The following is a 24133-nucleotide window of genomic DNA, read 5'->3' as shown; positions in this document are numbered from 1 at the left end:
TGACAGGTTGATTTGACTCAGGTCTTTAGTTTTGGTTCATTTCAATGTGGTTATTAAGAGTACAATATGATGGAAAGTAACTTACCAGCACCATTCCACACTGCCTGCTACCTGAAGCATGATTTGTAGTACTGGCTTTTGTCCAATATGCAGTAAAGATTCTTAACATGAAGACAACTTGACAGCGGTCTAGCGAGCCATGAAGAAGCAAAGGCTCAGAAAAGTACAAAAAAAGTACACTCGTTTGCAGCGTAGAAACTACACTTAAGTTGAAAATACCAAGTAGGAAAAAAAAAAGACAAGCTGATTTGGAAAGGTTTTGTTTCAGTTTAATTGGCACTTTCGCTGCCAACCTATTGAAGATTTTCCCATGGAGTCACAAATCACCCAGTAGAATTCTCATTATCAGTTTGCATGATAATGTCATGACTGGCATGCATCATAATCTGCTTGGTTAGTATGCCAGTCCAGTCCTAATTCTATATTCTTAATGCAAGAAAAACATGATGTCGTCAATTTCCTGAAATTGGACTAGATGGGAGGCATATGCTGCTGAATAATATAATCCAAATTTCAAGAATGCTCTGAAGAATTATAATGAGCGTCTTCTGTATAATGACTGAGTCTCAACGAACTCAGTATAGATACTGTATTTGAAAATAGTTTCCTGTGTAACAACAGGGACCAAAGGAAGCAATACGATTCCCCTCAAGAGTTGCAGTTTTTTATGCAGACGTACACAGGTCCATTTGAAACTCCAGGTCAAATATTACAGTAATACAAGCAAAAGTAGCCTGTGTTTCCACTCAAAGTGCTGACATTTTCAGTAAAGGGGTAAAGTGATCACAGTGTATTGGTCATTGAAGGTGGCAGTGCCAGTACATTAGGCCACAAAAGCAGGCAAATGGAATCCTTGATTTGTTTTCTCTAAAGGAACAGAATATAAAAACTAAGTCCAGAATTTTACTTCCCACCTGTCTCTGCCCCAGCCCGGCAGGTCCTGAGTGGGGGTGGGGGAGGGAGTGTTAAATTGCATGGAAGGTGTTCCCTATGGGCTTCCCACCCACATCAATCTGGTAGTGATCTTACATTGGGGCGGGCAGGCAAGGCCTCGGATGGAAAGCCTGCCCTTGCCCCATTTGAGACCCTTAAATGGCCGCTCGCTCAGCCTCAATTTTTCGCTGGCGGCCGAATGCAAAATTCGATCTTGGACAGGGTGGTGGGTTGGAAAGTGGGAGCGTGCCTCAATCAGAAGCCGCCTTCTGATTGAGGGCACCCTCCCCTTAAGGCCCAGTGACATCTGGACCCTCCCAAGCTAAGCTTAAGCCAAGCCTCCACCATCCTAAGAATGTAGGCCAAGGAGGTAAAACTGACAGGTACAACACAAAGGAACAGGAGGAGGCTATTTAACCTCTCAAGCCAGCTCCACCATTCAATGAGATTATGGGTGACCTATGGCGATATACTTGTCTTTGCCACATATTCCTTAATTTCTTTGGTGAACAGAATTCTATCAATCTCAGATTCAAAATTAACTGTTGTTTGCAGAAGAGAGTTCCAACCATCCACATCACTCTTTGCATGTCAAAACTTTTCCCGACTTCACTTGTGAAAGGCTTGGCTTTAATTTTTAGGAAGTGCTCCCATTCTAGATTGTCTAATAGCAGAAGTATTTGCTCTTTATCTACCCTATCAGGGCCCTTAATATCTTGAAACATCAATTAAACCACCCCTTATCTTCTAAATAGCAGGGAGTGCAACTTTAATCTCTCCTTGTAATTTAACCCTTGCAGTCCAGATATTATTAGAATCTATACAGTAACGTAGTGGTATTGTTGCCAGACTAGTATTCTAGAGACCCAGGGCAATGCTCTGGGGACCCGGGTTCAAATCCCACCATGAGAGAGGGTGAAATTTGAATTCATTAAAGATACCTGGAATTAAAAGTCGAATGATGCCTATGATACCATTGTTGACCTTCTGGTTAACGAATGCCCTTTAGGGAAGGAAATCTGTTATCCGTACCTGGTCTGGCTCTACATGTGACTTCAGATACACCGTGCTGCCCCCTTCCAGTAAATCGATGCTGCACCCCCTCCAAGCCATTACTTCCATCTGCAGTGCTTATAATGTCACCCTAGCTTTGTATTATTGGCAAACCTGGATTGTGACTTTCTCGCTCATCGTCTAAGTCATTAATAACTGTAGTGAATAGTTTAGGACCCAATAGAAATCCCTGTGGGATGGTGCTAGCCACATTCTACCACTATTACAGGACTGGCCTATTACACCTATTCTCTCTCGAGCTGGTATCTTAACTGGGTCAATAATTTGCCCTTATTTCCATGGGCTTTAACTTTAGCTGACAGTTTTAGAGAGCGGTTGTCAAATGTCTTCTGGAAGTCCAGATAAACAAATTCCATTGGCATTCCCCTGTTTATTACCTCAGTCACATCTTCAAAAAATGCAATCAGGTTAATCAGACATGATCTCCTTTCAAAATTCCATGCTGACTTTCTAATCAACTGAATATGTTCAAGGTGTTCTGTCACGTAAAGCTTAATTATAAGCTCTGGTAATTTCCAAACATTGGCGGGGAGGGGGGGGGGGGAGGAGAGAGGAGAGGTGAGGGGGGGGGGTGGAATCTACCAGCCCGCTGCGCTGCTTTTGCTGGGCTGGCTTCGGGGTGGGAAGTCGGCCTGCTGGATTGAGCTGGCCAGCGATTGGGAGCCCGGCAGTGCGGGGCTACTATGCATGTGCCGATCTCCACTCTGACAGATTGACACATGCGCAGTGGCCTGCTCAGCGCACTGATTGCAGCCTCTCCAGTGGGAATAGTCCCCTGAATTTTCGTAAGATTTACGCTAGTGCACTCTGCAGTGCACACAGTGTGGGAGATTCATTTTGAAACTCCCGCTGAAAAAAACAATGGGATTTACTCCAGTTTTTATGCAAATTTGACACTTAGAATTTTTTGGGGAGGATTCCCTCCACAGATGTTAAATTAATTGGTCTAGAATTTCCTGGTCTCTCTCTAACTTTTCTGAAATAATAAAGTGACGGGCAGTTTTCCAATCTAATGGGACGTGTTGCTGAATCAAGAGAGCTTTGGAAGTTAGTTAGGGCATCTACAATGTTCTCAACTACTCCCTTTAAAACCCTGGGATGAAAACCCGTTGGTGCTGGGGATTTATCCTCCTTTAGCTCTTATTCTGTTCATCACTAACAATTTGCTGAGTCTCCATTCCTGATTTAATATTAACTCCTCAATGAATCCTAAGTATTGGAATAATTGTACAATTATGGGCACCCACTAAATGAAGGGAATAAAGGCGATGGGAAAGGTGAGGATATTGTTAAGAATGAGGTTGCAAGGAGACAATTGTTTCACCAGGATTAGGGAAGTGGGGAATGAGCTGATGAAGGGCTTTAGTTTTAGGAGAGAGTAAATTGTATTCAACAGTTTCTACAACTTTTTAAAACTATGGGCGGGATTTTATGGCCTCGCTCAAGCGAGACCGGGAAAATACCGTCCGAGGACAATGGACATTTCCATTGTCCACCCCTCGCCCGCTCCGATTCCGTGGTGGGAAGGGCAGTAGAATTCCAGCATAGGAATAGAGAAGCAGATTGATATAGTTTAGAAGGGCAGACAGTGAATGATAGAACTAAAGTGAACCCTTACATGTTTGAATAAGGTTTTACTCACAGAAGAACACATTACAAATATTCACCTCCAAACTCAACAAGGGCATTTTCAGACTGTTACTATTTATAGGATCACAAGTGAATCCCCAATTAATACCGGCCACCTGCATACAATTAATATACAACTGGAAAATTCCCTTCTCTCTCTCAAAATAGAATTGATTGAGTTTCAACATACAAACAAAATTTTAAAGCAAATTAAGTCAAACACCTTCATATTCTGAACACGACATTTCACTGCAAGACATCCCTTCTCTAGGGCTCCAAACAGTTTCTTTACACATGCATCTCTTTTTCATTAAACAGTTGGACAGGTGATGACATGCATTTCCCATTTTATTTTGGAGGTTTTCTTTCTCCCCATCATTTATTTCGAGCCAGCAAGATCAATCCACAGCCTATTCCCACTCACCTTTTTTTTTAAAAGAGTGTACTCGACCTCATAATGAATGATTATCTTCATAACATTCACCGCCTATAATATCTTCAGTAGGCCAATTGTACAGAATCTCAATTGATCAAATGCTGCCTTGACATTATGGGCAGTCATTCTCACCTCTCCTCTTATTTTCAGATCTTCCGTCCATATTTGTACCAATGCCGTAAAGACGTCAGGAGCTGAGTGGCCCTGGCAGAACCCAAACTGAGTGTCAGCGAGCAGATTATTTCTGAGTAAGTGCTGTTTGATAGGTTGTGGGGTTATTGTGGGTTTACTTAGGGATTCATTGCCTTCTTACTCGAGTTGAGATCTTGCTGGGGGCAACAGTCTTTTGTTCAAAAATATCAATTTGCATTCTAACTTTTTAAAAGGTTAAATAAGACCAAGATATAGCTGGAACTATTCTCAGTGATACTGAGTGATATCACTGTGACATAGTTTACTGTGACATAGATATCATTAGAATTAACTCTTCACTCTCCATCCATCCCCGTCCCCCCCCACCCCCTGGGTCTTTATCCCCATACTATTAGACACACATTCTCCTACACCTCCCCAGAAGTCTCTCACAACCACCCTCAAAACCTCTTTGGTTAAGTCTTCCTGGATGATTATGGAGTTGCTTCTGAGATACACGGTAATCCTGCTGCTCTGAGGTCCATTTGTGGAGATTATCAGTCCTGGTTACCCTTATTTGTTCTGTAGGTGTACGGCAGGAATCGGAAGGTTTTTTGCCCTATACCTCCGGTTAAATGCATGAACATGACTTGCTTCTCAAGCTTCTTCCTTCTTCCTGACTCGATCATGGTCCTTCAACCATGACACTTGGTGGCAAGGTGTGGGGTAGGAAAAGAAGTTGGGTTTTTAGGCTGCAGCCCATCAGATGCGAGCATGGGCAAACAAATGTTGTAATGGTGTGGAGTGATAACTAAGCATAGCAATCTCAAAGTCATCATTCTTCTTCTGCAAGTGCATACTCTTCACTCAGCTACTCCCATTATACTGGGTCATACACAAATCCAAATGATGGTATGAAAGATCAGGAATGCTCGTTGGTGAATTGTGGTCCTTTGTCAGTTTATTTTATTTATTAGTGTCACAAATGGGCTTACAGTAACACTGCAATGATGTTACTGTGAAAATCTCCGAGTTGCCACGTTTCGGCGCCTGTTTGGGTACACTGAAGGGAAATATGGCATTGCCAATGCACCTAACCGGCACGCCTTTCGGACTGTCGGAGGAAACTGGAAGAAACCCACGTAGACACGGGGAGAACATGCAAACTTCACACAGACAGTGACCCAGGCCGGGAATTGAACCCGGGTCCCTGGCAGTGCTAACCATTGTGCCACCATGCCACCCATATTCCATCAGAGGTGGCACTGTTCAGAATGCCATGTCATAGAGTCATAGAGTGATAGAGGTTTACAGCATGGAAACAGGCCTTTCGGCCCAACGTGTCCATGCTGCCCAGTTTTTTGTCAAGATCATTTTCTTCAAGAAGATAATAATGACTTCAGAGGTGAGGCCATGTGGCTTTTACACTTCTATCCAGCAGAGATAATGCTACAGTGGGGACATTATAAAATGGCGGTCGGCGCCTTTTCAGGTCATTTCCCTGCTTGCTGCCTTGCTATAATTTTGGTATCATTATTAACCTACAAATTGAACAACTTCATCAGGCTATTCTTGGGAAATTTCCCATGCACCTCTAACAGAAACCTTATTCTGCTCCACTGTTCAGCCTGTGCAGATTAAAGGGTTAAACCTGTGTCTACTGAGCATGGGCAAAAGGAGATATGTTTACAGTGATGTCACTCACTGAGAGGAAATGAGTGTGAAGCATCTCAGAGAGTAACTATGTCTTGGTCTGATTTAGGCTTTGCAAATAGTTAGCATGTAAATGAATGTTTTTGAACAACAGACCATGTCCGCCAGGTTAGAAGCCAACAAATCCCGAGATAAACCCACAATAACAGATCCTGCCATATCAGTAGAGTCATAGAGGTTTACAGCATGGAAACAGGCCCTTCGGCCCAACTTGTCCATGCCACCCTTTTTTTTTAAACCCTTAAGCTAATCCCAATTGCCCACATTTGGCCCATATCGCTCGATATCCATCTTACCCATGTAACTGTCCAAATGCTTTTTAAAAGACAAAATTATACCCGCCTCTACTATTACCTCTGGCAGGTTGTTCCAGACACTCACCACCCTCTGTGTGAAAAAATTGCCCCTCTGGACACTTTTGTATCACCCCCCTCTTACCTTAAACCTATGCCCTCTAGTTTTAGACTCCCCTACCTTTGGGAAAAGATATTGACTATCTAGCTGATCTGTGCCCCTCACTATTTTATAGAACTCGATAAGATCACCCCTCAGCCTTCTCCGCTCCAGAGAAAAAAGTCCCAGTCTATCCAGCCTCTCCTTATAACTTAAACCATCAAGTCCCGGTAGCATCCTAGCAAATCTTTTCTGCACTCTTTCTAGTTTAATAATATACTTTCTATAATAGGGTGACCAGAACTGTACACAGTATTCCAAGTGTGGCCTTACCAATGTCTTGTACAACTTCAACAAGATGTTTCAACTCCTGTATTCAATGCTCTGACCAATGAAACCAAGCATGCTGAATGCCTTCTTCACCACTCTGTCCAACTGTGACTCCACTTTCAAGGACTATAAACATGTAACCCTAGATCTCTTTGTTCTGTAACTCTCCCCAACACCCTACCATTAACTGTGTAAGTCCTGCTCTGGTACAATCTACCAAAATGCATCACCTCGCATTTATCTAAATTAAACTCCATCTGTCATTTGTCAGCGCACTGGCCCAATAGATCAAGATTCCATTGCAATCGGAGATACTTTTCTTCACTGTCCACTATGCCACTAATCTTGGTGTCATCTGCAAACTTACTAACCATGCCTCCTACATTCTCATCCAAATCAGTAGAACTACTGTTGTAATATTAAGGGAAAAGCAAGTCCTCTTAGCAAACAATGTAAGTTTTAAAAATTGTGCTGAATCTCAGGAGATCCAAAAGAATTACCAACCACTACCTTCTCTCAGCTCTCAACAGAAAACTAATAGCCACACAAATTCTGTTCGCTTGAACTGGGCAAGGCAGCAATTACAACATGAAAGAAACTCCAGTATAAAATTATTCCCAACCAGCTGAAGGCTGACAATAGAGACAATGTGTATGCTAGGCAGATGAATGCCTTCTTCACCACTCTGTCCACGTGTGACTGCACTTTCAAGGAGCTATGAACACGTACCCCTAGATGTCTTTGTTCTGTAACTCTCCCCAATGCCGTACCATTAACTGAGTAAGTCCTGCCCTGGTTCAATCTACCAAAATGCATCACCTTGCATTTATCTAACCTGGTTTCCAGTACATAGTGAATACATACCGAACCATGTGACAGGCATGCTGTTCTGTTACAACATTTGATCAAATGAAATTTATAATACAGTCTGGTGGCAGAACACAGGGAGTTACAATCCAACTTTGAGGCAAAACCAGCTTGAATTAAGGGAGTGCAAAATTAGAAACACAGGGAGCGATTCTCCTATCCCGCCACGCATGTTTTTTGGCGCGTCGGGATGGGAGAATTGCGTGTCGGCCATTTTGCGTGATTCGCGCATGCATTCCCGATGCATCTGCATCTCCAGAGCCGGAGAATAGGTGCAGTCAGGACCATGCTGGATACCGGCGGGAAGAGAGGTAAGTAATTTAAATATTTTAAAATGTATTTTAAATCTCATTATTGGGCCTGGCACAGAATTCTCCAGGTCCGATAGCATCTCTCACCCCGCCAGAAGTATTTCACTCCAGCGGGTTTTGCAGGGAACTAGCGGGAGACCCCGCTGGAGTGAAGTGGAGGCAATCGGGGGCCCCCAGGGGGTTGGGCAGCGGGGGCTGGTGCCCCTGGGCATGTGCACCTGGCAATGCCAGCCTGTGCCCCTAGCACTGCCAAAGGGGCAAAGTGCCCATGCCCATCGGGCATTGCCAAGTGGGCGGGGCCAAGGCCTTGGGGGAAAGGGGACAGGGCCAAGGTGTAAGGGGGTGAAGCCAAGGGGGCAGGGCTGGGGGAAGGACCAAGGGGTGGGGCCGATTGTGGGTGGGGTCAAGGGGGCAGGGGCCTACTGTGGACGATCAGTGGGCACAGGGGGTCCCGCTGCCACTCTGCATTGGGATCAGTCAGGGCTGGAGGGAGTGATCGGGGTGGGATGTGGGGGTGGTCTGCTGAGGGACTGTCTGCCTCCCGGGGGCTGGTCTGCCGGGAGTGGGTCTGCCTCCCTTGGCTGGAGGTCTGCGGGGGGGGTTTGTCTGCTGGATTGGGGGGTTGGGAGGATTGCCACAGCTGGGGGGCCAGGGGGGGCTGGAGATTGGGGCGCTCCAGGATGGGGAGGATTGGGGCTGGCCCAGGAATGCTTCTGCGGGCTGTGATGGGATCGTTGGGGGGGGGGGAGATGGGATCGTTTGGGAGGGGGCGGGGGGAGGCTGGAAGGGCAGCAGTGAGAGGGTCCTGGGCTGGCCAGCAATTGAGACTGACAGATCGGGGCCACTGTGCATCTGCAGTGAATAGGCCCCACCGCACCCCCACACCCCCCAAGCTTTTAATGAGATTCACGAATGTGACCACTGCATTGCACAGTCTGGCGATTTGGGTCTGAAGTTGAACTGAAAAAACAGTCGGGATTTACACCAGTTTTCTCGCCAATTCAACACTTTTGGGAGAATTGCCCCCATAGTTTCTCAAGATCAGAAAATAACTAGTTCTCTGCAATACATTTCTTCAAGTTAAAGAAAAAGTAATGAGTATATATGAGTTTAACAGCAAACAAGCCCATCTTCCAAACTGAGCCACAGCGTTTGATCTTTGAGGGGTTGGGCTGACTCTGGAGACCTTTAAAAATGGCTGATGGGACACAGATGTAGAAATCGCATCCTCATTTTGAGCAGATTCCATTTTTAGTTGGCAGAGGGAAGGGTGTGGGGCATGAAGCAGACAGGCGGGAAACCTGATATCAGCAGGTCCATTTGAAACTCGTGCTGAATTCTAACAGACCACATATTTGCTGTTCCAAGTGCCATAATGCACAGTGTGGGAGTAACAAATCTATGGAGAAGGTGCAAATATTCTTGGAGGGCACATGATGTTTGTTTAAGTGTCATGATCTGAAATTAGTTAAATCTCCTGCCTTTTAAATGAAAGAAAAGTCAACTTTAGCTTTCAGTTGGGACAAAAAAAAACTTCTTGCTGGAATGCTTTGATTGACAGACCATCTAGTGTAGCTGAGAGATGGAAAAAAAACATTAGCCACCTGTTCCTGCAGTTTCAATAGATTTCACTGTTTATATTTCCCAGGCTGTTATTGTAGCTGAACCCCTTGTGAATGCTTTGGGAGCATTTCAAAAGCTCCCAAACCAGTTATGTCAGCAGAGTATGCAAACCTTTTAAAGAAGACAGATCTGGCAGGTCATGATCAACTCCCAATCAATCTAGCTCATAGAGTCATAGACTCATATATGGCAAAGAAAGAAGCCATTCAGCCCATTGAGCCTATGCTACCTTCCTGCAGGGCAAGCCAGTCAATCCTCACCTGATTCTTCTAGCCTCAAAAGTATATTTTCTTCAAGTACTAACCAATTTGCTTTTGAAATAATTGATCATTTCTGCTTCCACCTCCTATGTGGACAACAATTTCCAGGTCATTACAACTCGCTGCAGAAAAAGGTCCTTTTTCACAATCCCCTGATCTGCGATCTTAAATCTATGTGCCCTAATCTTTCTACCCTCAGATAACGGGAAGAGTTTTTCCTTCTCTACCTTATCTAAATCCATCATACTCTTATACGCCTCTATCAAATTTCCCCTTAATCTCCTTTGCTCCAAGGAGAACAGCCCCAGCTTTTTCATCCTAACCTTTTAACTAATATCTTCCCTTCCCTGGAACCATTCTGGGATGTCTCCTCTGTCCTCTATGAAGATCCCTTGCATTCTTCCTAAAGGGTGGTGACCAGGACTGGATGCAATACCTTAGTTGGTATCTCACCAGAGCTTAAATGTTCAATCTTCAAGTTATAGAACTCAGGAAAATTTCTGCACACTTTTGTACTCAATGCCTCTATTTATAAAGCCCAAGATCCCAAATGTTTTGCAAACCATTCTCCTGCTCCTGCCACCTTCAAAGGCAGTTTTCAAAGATTGATACAGATGCAGCCCCACATCCCTCTATCATTGCACATGCTTTAGAACTGTGCCATTAAGCCAAATTTCTATCTCTTCTGTCAAGATGCATCATCTCACACTTCTCTGCATTAAATTCCATCTGCCACTTGCATGCCCATTCTGCTAGCCTATTAATAAATGATGCACGTCATTCTCAGTTTGCCAATCCTCCAAATTTGGTAAGATTGGGAAACGTTGAAATATCTTGCTCTGTATTCCAAGATGCTGGACATTTATATATAACTAAAAGAGCTGTGGTAGCAGCACTGACCCTTGGGGAACCCCTCTTCCTACCATACTCCAGTCTGAAAAAAGGGTACTTACCATAATTCACTCTTTACTCTCCTTGAACCATTTTTTAAATCCAGCTGGACACTCACCTTCCTATTCCACAAGCCTCCATTGAATTAATCAGTCTTCTATGCGATATTTAATGAACACTTTCTTAAAATCCATATGGGCATTATCCAACCTGCTCTGTTATCAAGAAATTCAATTAGATTAGTCAAGCATGATCTGCCTTTTACGTGCTGCCTCTCCTTAATTAACTGAAACCTCTCCAAGTGCCTGTTAATGTTTTCCATTAACATCTTACCCATTATTGATGTTAAGCTAACTGGCCTGTAGTTGCTCGGACTGTTCTTACAACCTCACCACTCTCCAATCCTCTGGCACCTCCCTCATATCTACCGAAAAATGGAAGATTATAGTAAGTCCTTCACCCATCTCCATTTCCACTTCCTTTAGCAATTTGGGATGCAAATCATCCAGATTAGGTGACATACTATAAGCATAGTCAGCTTTTATGTACTTCCTCCTTCTCGACTGAGTACCTGTTTGGGACTTGCGCCTACCCTAAAGACTCCTGTACTGCATGCCTCTTCCATCTCTCCAGGATAGCCACCCACCTACCATCTTGACCTATCACTGCCTGTGAGGCGGTGATTTCCTGGAATGTATGATCTAGGAAACCATCATCCTACCTGATGATCTGACCCCAGCTCCCTCTTTACAACACAAAGAAACTTAAAGCTTCGGCCAAGTTTTACTTTGTTGTTTTAGATGAAGAGACTGACTTGAAGCTTAAGGTGTAAAACTTAATAACTTCAAGAGATAAAAAGTGCGGGCATAATTCTCAGGCCTCCCACCAGTCCATCGGCGGGAGGTGGCACATTGTTTGCTACTGGCGGGAATCTCTGGTCCCACTGCTGTCAATGAAAATTCCAATCGACGTCACCCCATGTCGGCGGGAAACCCGCGAGCAGGGGTGCGCTGCCGGCAGGACCGGAGTATCCCACCGGCGTATATGGCTGGAGAATTCCAGCTTGCATCTCATCAGGTGTGGACAGAGTAAGCCTGAGGGAAAATAGTGCAAGATGATAACAGACATAAGCAGAAGAACCAATCGATGATGGAGAGTTAATGGGAAAAGAGAAAGTGAAGTGGAGAGTAAAAATGTGCCAGAGGACAAAATAGGAGTACTGCAGCAGAAGGTCAGCGAGAGTGGAGTGTGTGAACTTCAGGGGAAAGAAATGCAACAGTCAGTGAGGGCAAGGCTAATGGAAGCCAACTCAGTTAGAGAGAGAGCTGAACACGGCAAGTGAATTGGTGGGCAACAGGCAAGTGCTCATTTACTTTATTAAATAATACATGTTTCACTGTTAAATTTCATGTGCCTGAGTTGTTTTCATTGTGTTTTATATTGAGATAGCTTCCAGTGCTTCTAGTTATATTTTTCTATTTTATATCTCAATTTTTCAGAGGTCAGCTTCATAAAATTTTATAGGCTAGTGTCTGAAGTGTTTTAAATTTCAGTGCCACAGATTACTAGTGTTCAATGTTAAGTGTTTTAATTGTTGGGATTTTAGTGAAATAGAGGTCCTTGGATTGGTAACCATAGCGGGCAAATCAGGGCTCGTTATGTGCTAATCCTGTTCTATGGTGGAAACTGCAGGGTGCTTCATGTATTCTGAATAACCATCTGTGGAGGGAGTGCCACTAGTTGCTTGAGCCCAAGTTCTGAGTTGTGGAGCTTGAGGAGCAGCTGGAGTCACTGCAATGCCAGTGGGAGCCTGAGAGTTTACTTGAACATGTGTTCCAGGAGGTGAAGGAGTGGGTGGCCACCAGACAAGGCAAGAGGAAAACAAGCTTAGAAAAATATTAAAAAGCAAGACCTCAAAGGTAATAATGTCAGGATAATTCCCAGCATCATGTGCTCGTGGGTACAGGAACAGCAAAGAAATGCTGTTCAATGTGTGCTACAAGAGGGTGTGTTTCAGCTTCTTGGGTCATTGGGACCAATTCTGTGAGGAGGGTCATCTGTATAAAATAGAGAGGTTACACCTGGCCTGAGCTGAGACGGATGTTCTCACGGAGAGGCTAACTTGTGAGAGGATTAACTAATTTAGCGGTGGAGAGCAGACAGAAGTGGCAGAGAAGGGCAGAAATGAGCCAACGACCACAGTAAAATGATAACTATCCCAAAAATTGCAAGGACCAGATTGAGGAAAATAGATGAGGTATTAAATTATTTCTACATAAATTAAGTTGCAGCACACATTGCTATGGGATTATGATATGGTTGCATTAAGAGGCATGGCTCAAACAAGGCCCATGGATTATGAAATGTTCTTTGCTACCACACATTCAGAATTGGTAGAGAAAGAAATAGAGGATTGTGGCAGTATAAATAAAGGATGATCCAGACATATTAAATGAAAGGATTTACTAGATGGTTCTAAGATTGTGTATATTTGGCTAGAGTTGAGGAACAGAGCAGAAGCTATTACATTGTTAGGAGTTTTGTTTGACAGACCTCAATGAGAGGAGATAGATAAGCAAATTTGTTGGCAAGTGTGACAAAGGATTGTAACAAAACTAAAATAGTATTATTAGGAGTCTCATATTAGTTAATTCAACTTGAAGCTAGAAAGTGAAACTGTAAACTAATCTTTTTATTAATACTAGATTTAGTCACAGAATGCAACATTACATATATCTGCCTGCTCCCTAGCCCAGGGTCACAGAAGTCATTCTTTATATTCTCTTGAGCAAACTTAAAACAATTAACCGAATTAACTAATGAACCACCACTTAAAGTGACATTCCAATCAGTGTACCCTTAACCTTGTTAATACAACTAACATAACTAACAGACCAAGTAAACAGTGCGAAGAGTAAGGAAAGAAAACTTTTATTGAGACTAACTGAGGAGGCTGAACAGAGGGGAGTCAGGTTCACCCCTCCTCACCCAGTTTTAACATCGTACAGAGATGATTTCCCACGTGGTCACCATACATTCCAGTTATGAGGAGCAGTCGGAAAATTCAGGAATGTCCTGCTCAGAACAGGGCAAGTTATGAGGTGACCTAACAGAGGTTTTCAATATGTTGAGGAGTTTTGATAGGGTAAACAAGGAAAAAATAAATTCTCCTGGCCAAGTGGAAATACAACCAGAGATCATTATTTTAAAACCATTGGAAAATACCTTCGAGGGAAAATTAGCATATTTTATTTTCCATCCTGAGCTGTTGGAATTTGATAAGGTTTCCATGAAAACGTAGTGGAAGCTAATTTAATGGTAAATGTGAAAAGGGAATCAGATAAGTACAGGAGGATGAGGAACTTACAAAGTCATAGACAAAAAATGGGGATGTGGCTAAGCATGATTGCCCTTTCAAAGAGTGAGGACGGGTGCAATGGGTTGAATGGCCTCCTTCTGTGCTATAAGTTTCTATAATTCAATGATTCTAAATGCACTTACAAATGATTTTTGCTGGAATTATCTTGCTTAATGAATTACTGCTTCTCCTGATCTTGGATTTACATGATTCATTACATCAATTAATTTTAGTCATACTCTTCAAATTCAGTTTTTCCCCTGAGCTTAGCCATTGCAGCAGGTGGGATAAGGGTAAGCATTAAAGTCACGCATTCTCCCTACGCAACTCCTCATCATTCTGGTTAGTCAAAATGATGATAGCTTGGTCATATTTGACACTGAAAATATAAATTATCTATTCAAAATTTAATTGCTGCACATTTAATTAAGGGCCCGTTTGCTATCGCATCTCAAGACAAGTATAAGCAGAATATTCGGATAGTGGAAATGAGAGATAAAAACAGAATGAGCTGGAAATATTCAGGTCTGGCAACATCGGTGATGGAGAGAGCAACCGCTGATTATGACCTGCTGAATATTTCCAGCACTCCCTGTTTTTACTCATGGAAAGTACGTTAGCAGTTTGGGGATTCGCTTTAATGATTCTAGAACTCTTAAATGTCTAAACTTCAAATCATGTACTTTAAATTAATGTGAACACTGACTTCATTAAGGCGAACAGAAATCTGTCCTCTAACAGTGGCCTGAGTAGAGTATAATTACATGATTGGAAGTGACAATTACTCAGGTATGACCAGAACACACTGATGGCTTGTAAAAACCCATCAGCCTATTTATTTATTTATTTTGAGCTCCAACGCTGATTATTCGAACCAGCCAAGATATTACAGACATGACAATTATTCCATTAATCAAATATTACAGGAGTAACATTGCATTCAAATAAAACTTTCATGACTAATTAAAGGACGTCAAGCAGCCCTTGGAGTGCACTTTATATTTTATCAGTTTTCAGCAGGCAACAGTTTCAAGGCAGTGAAACGCGTGCTCTATATAATCCTGTCAATTTTCCTCCAAAAAAGAGGATTTTCTGAGGAACCTAGTGGATGTCTAACCTAACTATCTGACTGAGATAATACTAAATAACAGAAGTCATTTAGTCAAAGGAGAAGTCTTCTTAGTACATGCTACAATTACTTTGCTTGGCTCTTGAAGGCTGAATAGCCAAGACACAGCAATCGCATATTGGACAATATTACTTTGGCTCGTTACCTCAGATAGGTCCAGTCTTAAGAATTATTTTTAACCTGAATCCATATCCCTATGATCCTTCTTCAATCATGAGTTCAGCAAATTCCCTCTTGAGTGATTCAACTAATGAACACATGACTGGGGTTTACTGCGAGATTCTTAATAGTGGTGGAATTAAATGAGAAAAAAAGCTGTCCAGCCCACTGAGCAGGATGCTCCCAGGAGACTATGCTCCATTTGTGCTGCTGTAGACCGCACTGGGCAGTCTGTTCCACAAATCAATGAAGAAATTACTCTTTGTTTATTTAATCTTCTGATGGACATGAACAACTTTCGGCGACTGAACTTTGAACACAAATCCTAGAAATTAATTGAGTGCAACCCTCTCATACCTTGAACTTATGCATCAACCTCTTTCTTCATCGGATATTTCCCTACACAATGCACAAATACAAACACATCAACAAATGGCGCACTCTGCCACCTCAGTTAGAACAAAAGAACAGCAGATCTTTTGAAGGGGAGAGGAGAAAGAGGGAAATAAACAGAAGCCAGACCAGCTCTCACATTTGGTTGCTATTGATTGGTACCAGTAGGAAAGTACACAGGTGATTATATCAGATGAGACACGGAATGAGTTCAGCTGTGATGTTCAAGTAGCCTAGCAGCATTCATTGACTAAGCTTACACAAGATAGTGACCTGTTGGGACAAAATAATACAGTGGGTTGCTTAATGCTGTGGAACTGGCTAACAGCACACAGCAGGATCTTCAGAACAGAAGGCAGAACTTGAAGATGGTGGTGAGGAACATGGTGAATAAATCAAGGAATCAAATAGCATCATAGAATCCCTATAGTGCAGAAGGAGGCCATTCAGCCCATCGAGTCTGCACCGACTCTCTGACAGAGCATCTTACCCAGGCCCTCTCCTTATAACCCCATGTATTTACCCTGCTAATCATCCTAACCTACACATCTTTGGAGACTCAGGGGCAATTTAGCATGGCTAATCCACCTAACCTGCACATCAATGGAGTGTGGGAAGAAAATGGAGTACCCCGAGGAAGCCCACGCAGAGACAAGAGAGAACATGCAAACTCCACACAGCCAGTCACCCAAGGCCGGAATTGAATCCGGGTCCCTGGAGCTGCTCACCACTGTGCCACCATATTGGTTGGGGTCAATGTATAGCAACCTAAACCAACAGTAACATATATATTACTGCTTACTCATTTCACCTCTTCACTGCTGCTTTTTGTGGCTCCTGGATTCTCTTATTTCTGTTTTATTTTTACTTTAATCACCCATTCCGACCCCTGTGTCCTCTGTTTCTCCTTGTTATTTCTTTATTTTACTGAGGTGATTTGTTTTTCCGCTTACGTCTTTCTCTAGAGTGAAGGTAGAAACACGAACCGGCTGAACATTCAGCAAGTGAAAAACTCACATGGACCAGTCCGATGGAAGACACTTCTCCAAGGTGACTGCCAGTTCAGAGGGAAATCATACCTGAAAGGTTAACCTGTCATTTCCTTTCAAATGTGCAGTGACCTGTTACACTTTTCCCATTTTCTTTCTTGTAGTCATTGCTCTTTCTGCCTCATATGGCGTTCAGGCAGCAATTACTTCGAATAATAACGTTAAGCCGTGCACAGTGTCGCAATGAAATAAGTTGCCAAGATTCTCAGAGAAAATATGCAACTTAGCAGATCAGGGAAGGTAAACAACTTGTTTACATTCAGTAATTTTGTGAAGCATAGGAATTCTAGAAACGATAGCAAAGTGTCAAGCATACATCACAGTGTGATGTGCTCTCTGCAAATCAAACAGACAACTTTATACAATATGCTTAATGCAGCATTTGTCACAAGATGCTCAGCAAACAAATGAAAGGGATAGGGGAAGTTTCTGAAAGCATGATCGAAAAATACTTTGTTGAGGCTTTTAAAAGTGGGAAGAGCCGTGATAAGATGGAGGAGTTTGGGGCTCTAGAGAAAGGAGCCAAGGCAACTGAAGACACCTCCGGTGGAAATGGAGCAGAGGTCTGAGGGCAGAGGTGTGAGGTGGGGGTGGTGGAATATATAGATTAAGGGGCAAAATGGCATGGGCTGAATTTAATCTTTGAAAGACTTCAGCAGATAACAGAGGTAATGTTTAAACCAATGAGAATGAGGATTTTGAATTCAATATGTTTGCACTCTCTTTCCACCAATCTGAGGTCCCTATCTGCTTCAAGAAGACGGCCATCATCCCCCTACGAAAGAAAAACCAAGCAGCGTGCCTTAATGACTATCATCCAATTGCTCTGCCATCCATCATTGTGAAGTGCTTCGAAAGGTTAGTCATAGCACGAATCAATTCTGGTTCCCAGATAGCCTGGATCCACTACAGTTCGCCTACAACTGCAACAGGTCCACAGCAGACGCCATCTCCCTGGTCCTGCACTCAACTCTGGAACAACTGGATAACTGACACCTATGTTAGACTCCTATTTATCGACTACAGCTCAGCCTTCAGCACCATTATTCCTACAAAACTCATCTCCAAACTCCGTGGCCTGAGGCTCAGCTCCTGCCTCTGTGACTGGATCCTAAACTTCTTAACCCACAGACCGCAATCAGTAAGGATAGACAACAACACCTCCTCCACGATCATCTCCATACCGGTGCCCCACAAGCTTGTGTCCTCAGCCCCCCTACACACCTATGCCTGTGTGGCCAAATTCCCCATCAACTTGATTTTCAAGTTTGCTGATGACACCACCATAGTGGGTTGGATCTCAAACAATGATGAGATGGAATACAGGAAACAGATAGAGAATCTGGTGAACTGGTGCGACGACAATAATCTCTCCCTCAATGCGAACAAAATGAAGGAGATAGTCATCGACTTCAGGAAGCATAGTGGAGAACATGCCCCTGTCTACATCAATGGGGATGAAGTAGAAAGGGTTGTGAGCTTCAAGCTTTTAGGTGTCCAGATCACCAACAACCTGTCCTGATCCCCCCATGCCAACAGTATTGTTAAGAAAGCCCACCAATGCCTTTACTTTCTCAGAAGACTAAGGAAATTTGGCATGTCAACTACGACTCTCACCAACTTTTACAGATGCACCATAGAAAGCATTTTTTCTGATGGTATATCACAGCTTGGTAAGGATCCTGCTCTGCCCAAGACCCGAAGAAACTACAAAGAGTCGTGAACGTAGCCCAGTCCATCACTCAAACCAGCTTCCCATTCACTGACATTGTCTACACGTCCTGCTGCCCTGGAAAAGCAGCCAGTATAATTAAGGACCCTCTCTCTTCCACCTTCTTCCATTGGGAAAAAGATCCAAAAGTCTGAGGACAAGCACCAACCGACGCAAGAACAGCTTCTTCCCTGTTGCTGTCAGACTTTTGAATGGGCCTACCTCGCATCAAATTGATCTTTCCCTGCACTGTAGCTATGACTATAATACTACATTCTGCACTCTCTCCTTTCCTTCTCTATGAACAGTATGTTTTGTCTGTATAGTGCACAAGAAACAATACTTTTCACTTTATACTAATACATGTGACAATAATAAATCAAATCACTATCCCAAAGGAAAACAAACAAGGGTAGAAAAGGCATGATTAGAACTTGGTGACAAAGATTGATATTGGTTCAAATTTGTGACGATTGAAACTGAGAATGGCAGTGAAAAGTCTAACCTAGATATTATTGCAGAGTGAATAATAAACAAAATAACCAAAAAACAAAAGAATAGAAGATTAGAGCAGGATAGGCAATTCGGCCCATCGAGCCTACTCCACCATCTGATAAAATTGTGATTGATCTAGTTGTGGCTTCAACTCCACCTTGCTTTCCCCCCATAATTCTTGGTTCACTTGTCGAGCAAAAATCTATCGAACTCCGCCTTGAGGAACTGCCTCCATTTCATTTAGTGGATGATGGTTTTTCAATAGTGGTGGGTGAGAGGTAAGGGCAGAATTAGACAGTGGCACAGAGGAAGTAAATACTCAGATCACAGACGGGGGGTAGGGTTTTAAGTTCATCACAGGATTGAATGAGACACTGAGATTGTACATTGTTTGATTCAGCTGGAACAAGCAGCTAAGGTGGGGCATGGAAAAGGGAGTGAGGAGACAGAGATTTTCACAGCAGCTGAATTCAGTGGTTTTATTCTTTCCAATGTTCAAATTGTTGAAGTTCTAGTTCATGCACAACTAGATGTCAGAGGGCGCGAGAGAACAAGAAAACTTTTAGAGATTTAGGGGCCAAGGAGTAACCAGGGTTGGCATTCCGGCTAGAAGTCAGTTCAAGGAAGCTCAAAAAACTAAGTGAAGGGACTTTCAAAGGACACTAGAAGATTCACTCTGAGATGTCAGGGAGGAAGGAGCGTGTTGAACATTGAAGGGGTTTGGACTCGAAACTACAAGACTATGGCTGGAATTCTCTGGCCATTCACACCATTATATGGCATAAAGAATGAATGTGTGAGGCCATTTGTTTCAGATCTCTGGCATTCGCTGCTACAGAGTTGTTAGCTGCTGGCTTATAGCAGTGATTCCCCACAAAAAAAACCCTTCCATCAAAGTCAAGCCATCATAGAAGGTAGCGACTAGCGTCTCGTTGCTTCTGAACAGGTAGGGAAATGAGTAGACACAAGGACAACTGAGTCACTTCCAATTTGATTCTCTTGAATATAATTCATTTGAATACATTCAAACTAACATTTAAAATTTTGGGCATTTATAAATCCCATAAATGGTTAATCCTTTAAAAGTAAGATGATTGCATTGAACTTCCAAACTTCTGATTATGTTTCTCTGCAATTCTGTGATTTTACTTTATGTTCATTTTGAATAAAGAAATCAAATGTTTCCTTGCTTTAATTTTGCACAGAAGCCTGAGTGACAGGCCCTGCCAACTTTGACCATTTTTCTTTCCTTTCTATGATCCAAGGTACATCATCATTTTCCTCAAATGTCCATCCTGCGATTAAACCAATTAACATAGGCTGGGATGTTCCAGCCCCTTGTGCAGGTTTCTTGATGGCGGTGATGGCTTGGTGGGATCTTCCGGTCCCGCTAAAGTCAATGGCCATTTGTGTTGCTTGCTAGCAGTGCCGCTGCTCAACCCAGGGTGGCGGGGAGGGGGTCACCTTTGGCGGGACCGTAAGATCCTGACAGAGGGAAGGGCTGGAAATTCCCCGCCATAATAAAACAGAAATGCTCAACATATCTGGCAGCATCTGTGGAGATGGAAGCATATTGCCGTTCCTTCACTGTCACTGGATCAAAATCCTACAACTCCTTCCCTAACAGTACTGTGTGTATATCTACACCACTTGGACTTTTGGTTTAAGAACCAAAAACAGAAAATGCTGGAAAATCTCAGGTCTGTGGAGAGAGAGTATAGGGCCAACTCTGAACTCTGCCATTCACACATTCTGATTAGCACTAACCACTGTGCCGTCCATAGAATGAGGAACTTGCATAAATGCTGTATTTTGTTTGAGATGGCTTTCTTGCGTGAGCTTTTAGGTGTCATCTAAGTGGCAGTCTCTAGTTCATGAGCTCTGGTGAAAGATTATCAAGCTGAAATATTAACTCTGTTTCTCTCTCCACAGAACTGCTGGAAGTATTTCTAGTATTTTTTGCTTTTATTTCAGATTTTGAGCATTTGGAGTATTCTGTTTTCATATAAACAAAACGTATCTGAACAGTGAGGAACTGTGAAGTAAGTGCAAGCAGTTATTACAGATTTACCCCAATTAAAAAGCTAAACTAACATTTATTTCCAGATTAGAATCAACGGAAGAAAAACAAGGATGGAAATGAATGGAATAAATGGATTCAACTTTAGGATATTAGCAGGGAAGAATGGGCTGTTTTCCAAAAAAATAATGCCACTTAGATGACACCTAAAAGCTCATGCAAGAGAGCCATCTCAAACAAAATACAGCATTTATGCAAGTTCCTCATTCTATGGGTGGCACAGTGGTTAGCACTAATCAGAATGTGTGAATGGCAGAGATCAGAGTTGGCCCTATACTCTCTCCACAGTTGCTGTCAGATCTGCTGAGATTTTCCAGCATTTTCTGTTTTTGGTTATTAAACCACTGTCGTCCAAGTACTGTTGATATATACACAGGAGTTGCAGGATTTTGATCCAGTGGCAGTGAAGGAATGGCAATATAGATCCAACTCAGAATGGTGAGCGGCTTGGAGTGGAATTTGAGGGAGTGGTGTTCACATTAATCTACCACCCTTGTCCTTCTAGGTGGTAGAGGTTGCAGGTTTGAAAGCTGCAGTCAAAGGAGGCTTGGTGAGTTGTTCTATGCATTTTGTGGATGGTACACACAGCTGCCATTGTGCATTGGTGATGGATAGAGTGGATGTTGGACGTGGTAAATGGGGTGCTGAGCAAGTGGGCTGCTTTGTCCTGGACGATGTCAAGCTTCTTGAGTGTTGTTGGAGCTGCACTCATCCAGACATGACGAGAATATTTCTTCACACTCCTCCCTTGCAGTTGGTAGACAAGTTGTGGGGAGTCAGGGGGTGAGTTACTCTCCGCAGGAATTCTCAGTCTCTGACCTGCTCATGTCGACCTAAAATTGATATGTTTAGTCCAGTTCAGTTTCTGGTCAATGGTAACCCCCAGGATGCTGATAGTGGGGCAGCACGGTGGCACAGTGGTTAGTACTGCTGCCTCACAACGCCAGAGACCCGGGTTCCATTCCCAGCTTGGGTCACTGTCTGTGCGGAGTCTGCACATTCTTCCTGTGTGTGCGTGGGTTTCCTTCAGGTGCTCTGGTTTCCTCCCACAGTCCAAAAGCCGTGGTGGTTAGGTGCATTGGCCATGCTAAATTATTCCTCAGTGTACCCGAACAGGCGCCGGAGTGTGGCGACTAGGGGATTTTCCCAGTAACTTCATTGCAGTGTTAATGTAAGCTTACTTGTGACACTAATAAATAAACTTAAACTAAGACACTTCACTTGTACAAGACTAAGCGATTTTTGCTGTCGAGCTTAGAATATTTTTTCTCCTCAGAAAAAAATGTGTGTGCAAACATGCAAACATTTCAATCATTTTTATCCCGCTGCTTACCCGAACCAGCTGGAGGGGAAAGGGCCCTCTGGAGTTTTCTGGAACATTGATTGGAGGAATGACCCAATCTCTCTTCTGTCGTTTCAGCCCACTGGAGCTCTGCTGTTGGCGCCATGGAAACAGTGTGTCATCAAGCTGCTCTGAAGGCTCGGGAGGCACATTTTTCTTCTCATCCTGTCCATGAAATAAAATACAAAACTTTTCAGATATGACTTAAGGAAAACAGTTATTAAAACAGCCTTGGCAGTCGGTCAAACTCAAAGATAATTCACATAGGAATATGAATCAAAATATTACAGTTGAACAACTTGATGCAGTTTGTTAGCACTTATTTAATTGACACATAGGTCTGAAATTATCACGTACAACTCAACTTGGATATTGAAACAGTTGCACTTATACAATAATTATCATTGCTTTTGAAGATACCTAGACTAAAGCAGCAAGGCTTTTCCCAAAAAATTGTGAATCATGGATTAATAGAATCCCTACAGCGCAGTAAGAGGCCATTTGGCCCATTGAGACTGAACTGACAACAATCTCACCCGACCCCCTAACCCCATGTATTTACCCTGCTAATCTCCTTGACACTAAGGGTCAATTTAGCATGGACAATCAGCGTGACCCGCACATCTTTGAACTGAGGAAAGTGGAGCACCCGGAGGAAGTGCATGCAGGCCCGGGGAGAACGTGCAAACTCCCCAAAGACAGTGATCCGAGGCCACAATTGAACCTTGGTCCTTGGCGCTGTGAGGCAACAGTGCGAACCATTGTGCCACCGTGCCACACCATCATTTATGTGATCTGCTGTGGATTTGGTATTCAAAATTAGGGAGAAAGTGGGCACAGTACTTCAATGCAGTAAAATCAAATGTGGATTTTTGTTCATATATTCACATCACAATTCAAGATTGTATCAGCTTGAGTGTGATTCAGGGCTTAATAAAGTATTTCTTGGACCAAGAAATCATTGATACCTCAGTTTACTAATCTGCTTCCACATAGATTCAACCTGAGCCTCCCATGCCGTTCGTTCATTGTGATTATATCTGTTATTCTTTTATGCGGGATACAGGTCTGTTTTTAAGGCATTTACCTCTCCCTGTTCCCCAAGTTCCTAAAAACAGTCAAATAACTAATAATACTTCAACCAGCCAGAAAGGTTTTCACAGAATCGTAATGGCACAGTAGGAGGCCATTCATCTGTGCCAGCTCTCCACATGAACATTCTGACTTAGTGCAATTTTCCTGCCTTTTCCACGTACTCCTGCACATTGTTTCTACTCAGATAATTATTTAATGCCCTCTTGAATGCCTCGACTGAACCTGCCTCCCAGGCAATGCATTGCAGACTTGAACCACTCATTGTGTGAAAAAGGTTTTGCTTCTTTTGCAAGTCACATTAAATCTGCATCCTGCAGTTCGTGATCATTTTATTAGCAGAAATGGTTTCTCCCTATCTACCCTGTCCAGCTCCCTCATGATTTTGAATATCTCTATCGAATCTCCTCTTAACCTTCTCCTCTCCAAGTAGAACAGTCTCAACTTCTTCAATCTAATCTATCCTCATAATGTAAGTACCTTACCCCTGGAACATTTCTTGTAAAACTCTTTTGCACTCTCTCCAATATGTTCATATCCTTCCTCAGTGTGGCGCTCAGAACTGTACACAATACTCCAGCTGAGGTCCAACTAGTTTCTTCCATAGGTTCAGCATAACCTCCTGGCTCTTGTACTTTATACCCCTGTTAATAAAGACCAGGATACTCTATGC

The 24133-nt window shown here is 43.0% G+C and overlaps 1 protein-coding gene across 1 annotated transcript in view; it reads right to left on the bottom strand.

The window, feature by feature from the left end:
- Window positions 1-24133, bottom strand: part of LOC144508504 (cadherin-4-like) — a 650983-nt gene that overhangs the window by 239091 nt on the left and 387759 nt on the right. Inside the window, exon 4 of the mRNA XM_078236483.1 lies at window positions 22360-22533. Coding sequence (XP_078092609.1) covers window positions 22360-22533 — 174 coding nt within the window. The remainder of the gene's footprint in view (window positions 1-22359; window positions 22534-24133) is intronic.

The sequence above is a fragment of the Mustelus asterias genome, chromosome 20 (genome assembly GCF_964213995.1).
Source record: "Mustelus asterias chromosome 20, sMusAst1.hap1.1, whole genome shotgun sequence".
NCBI lineage: Eukaryota > Metazoa > Chordata > Chondrichthyes > Carcharhiniformes > Triakidae > Mustelus > Mustelus asterias.
Note: the sequence above shows the minus strand (reverse complement) of the source record. Positions and strands in the feature narration are given on the sequence as shown.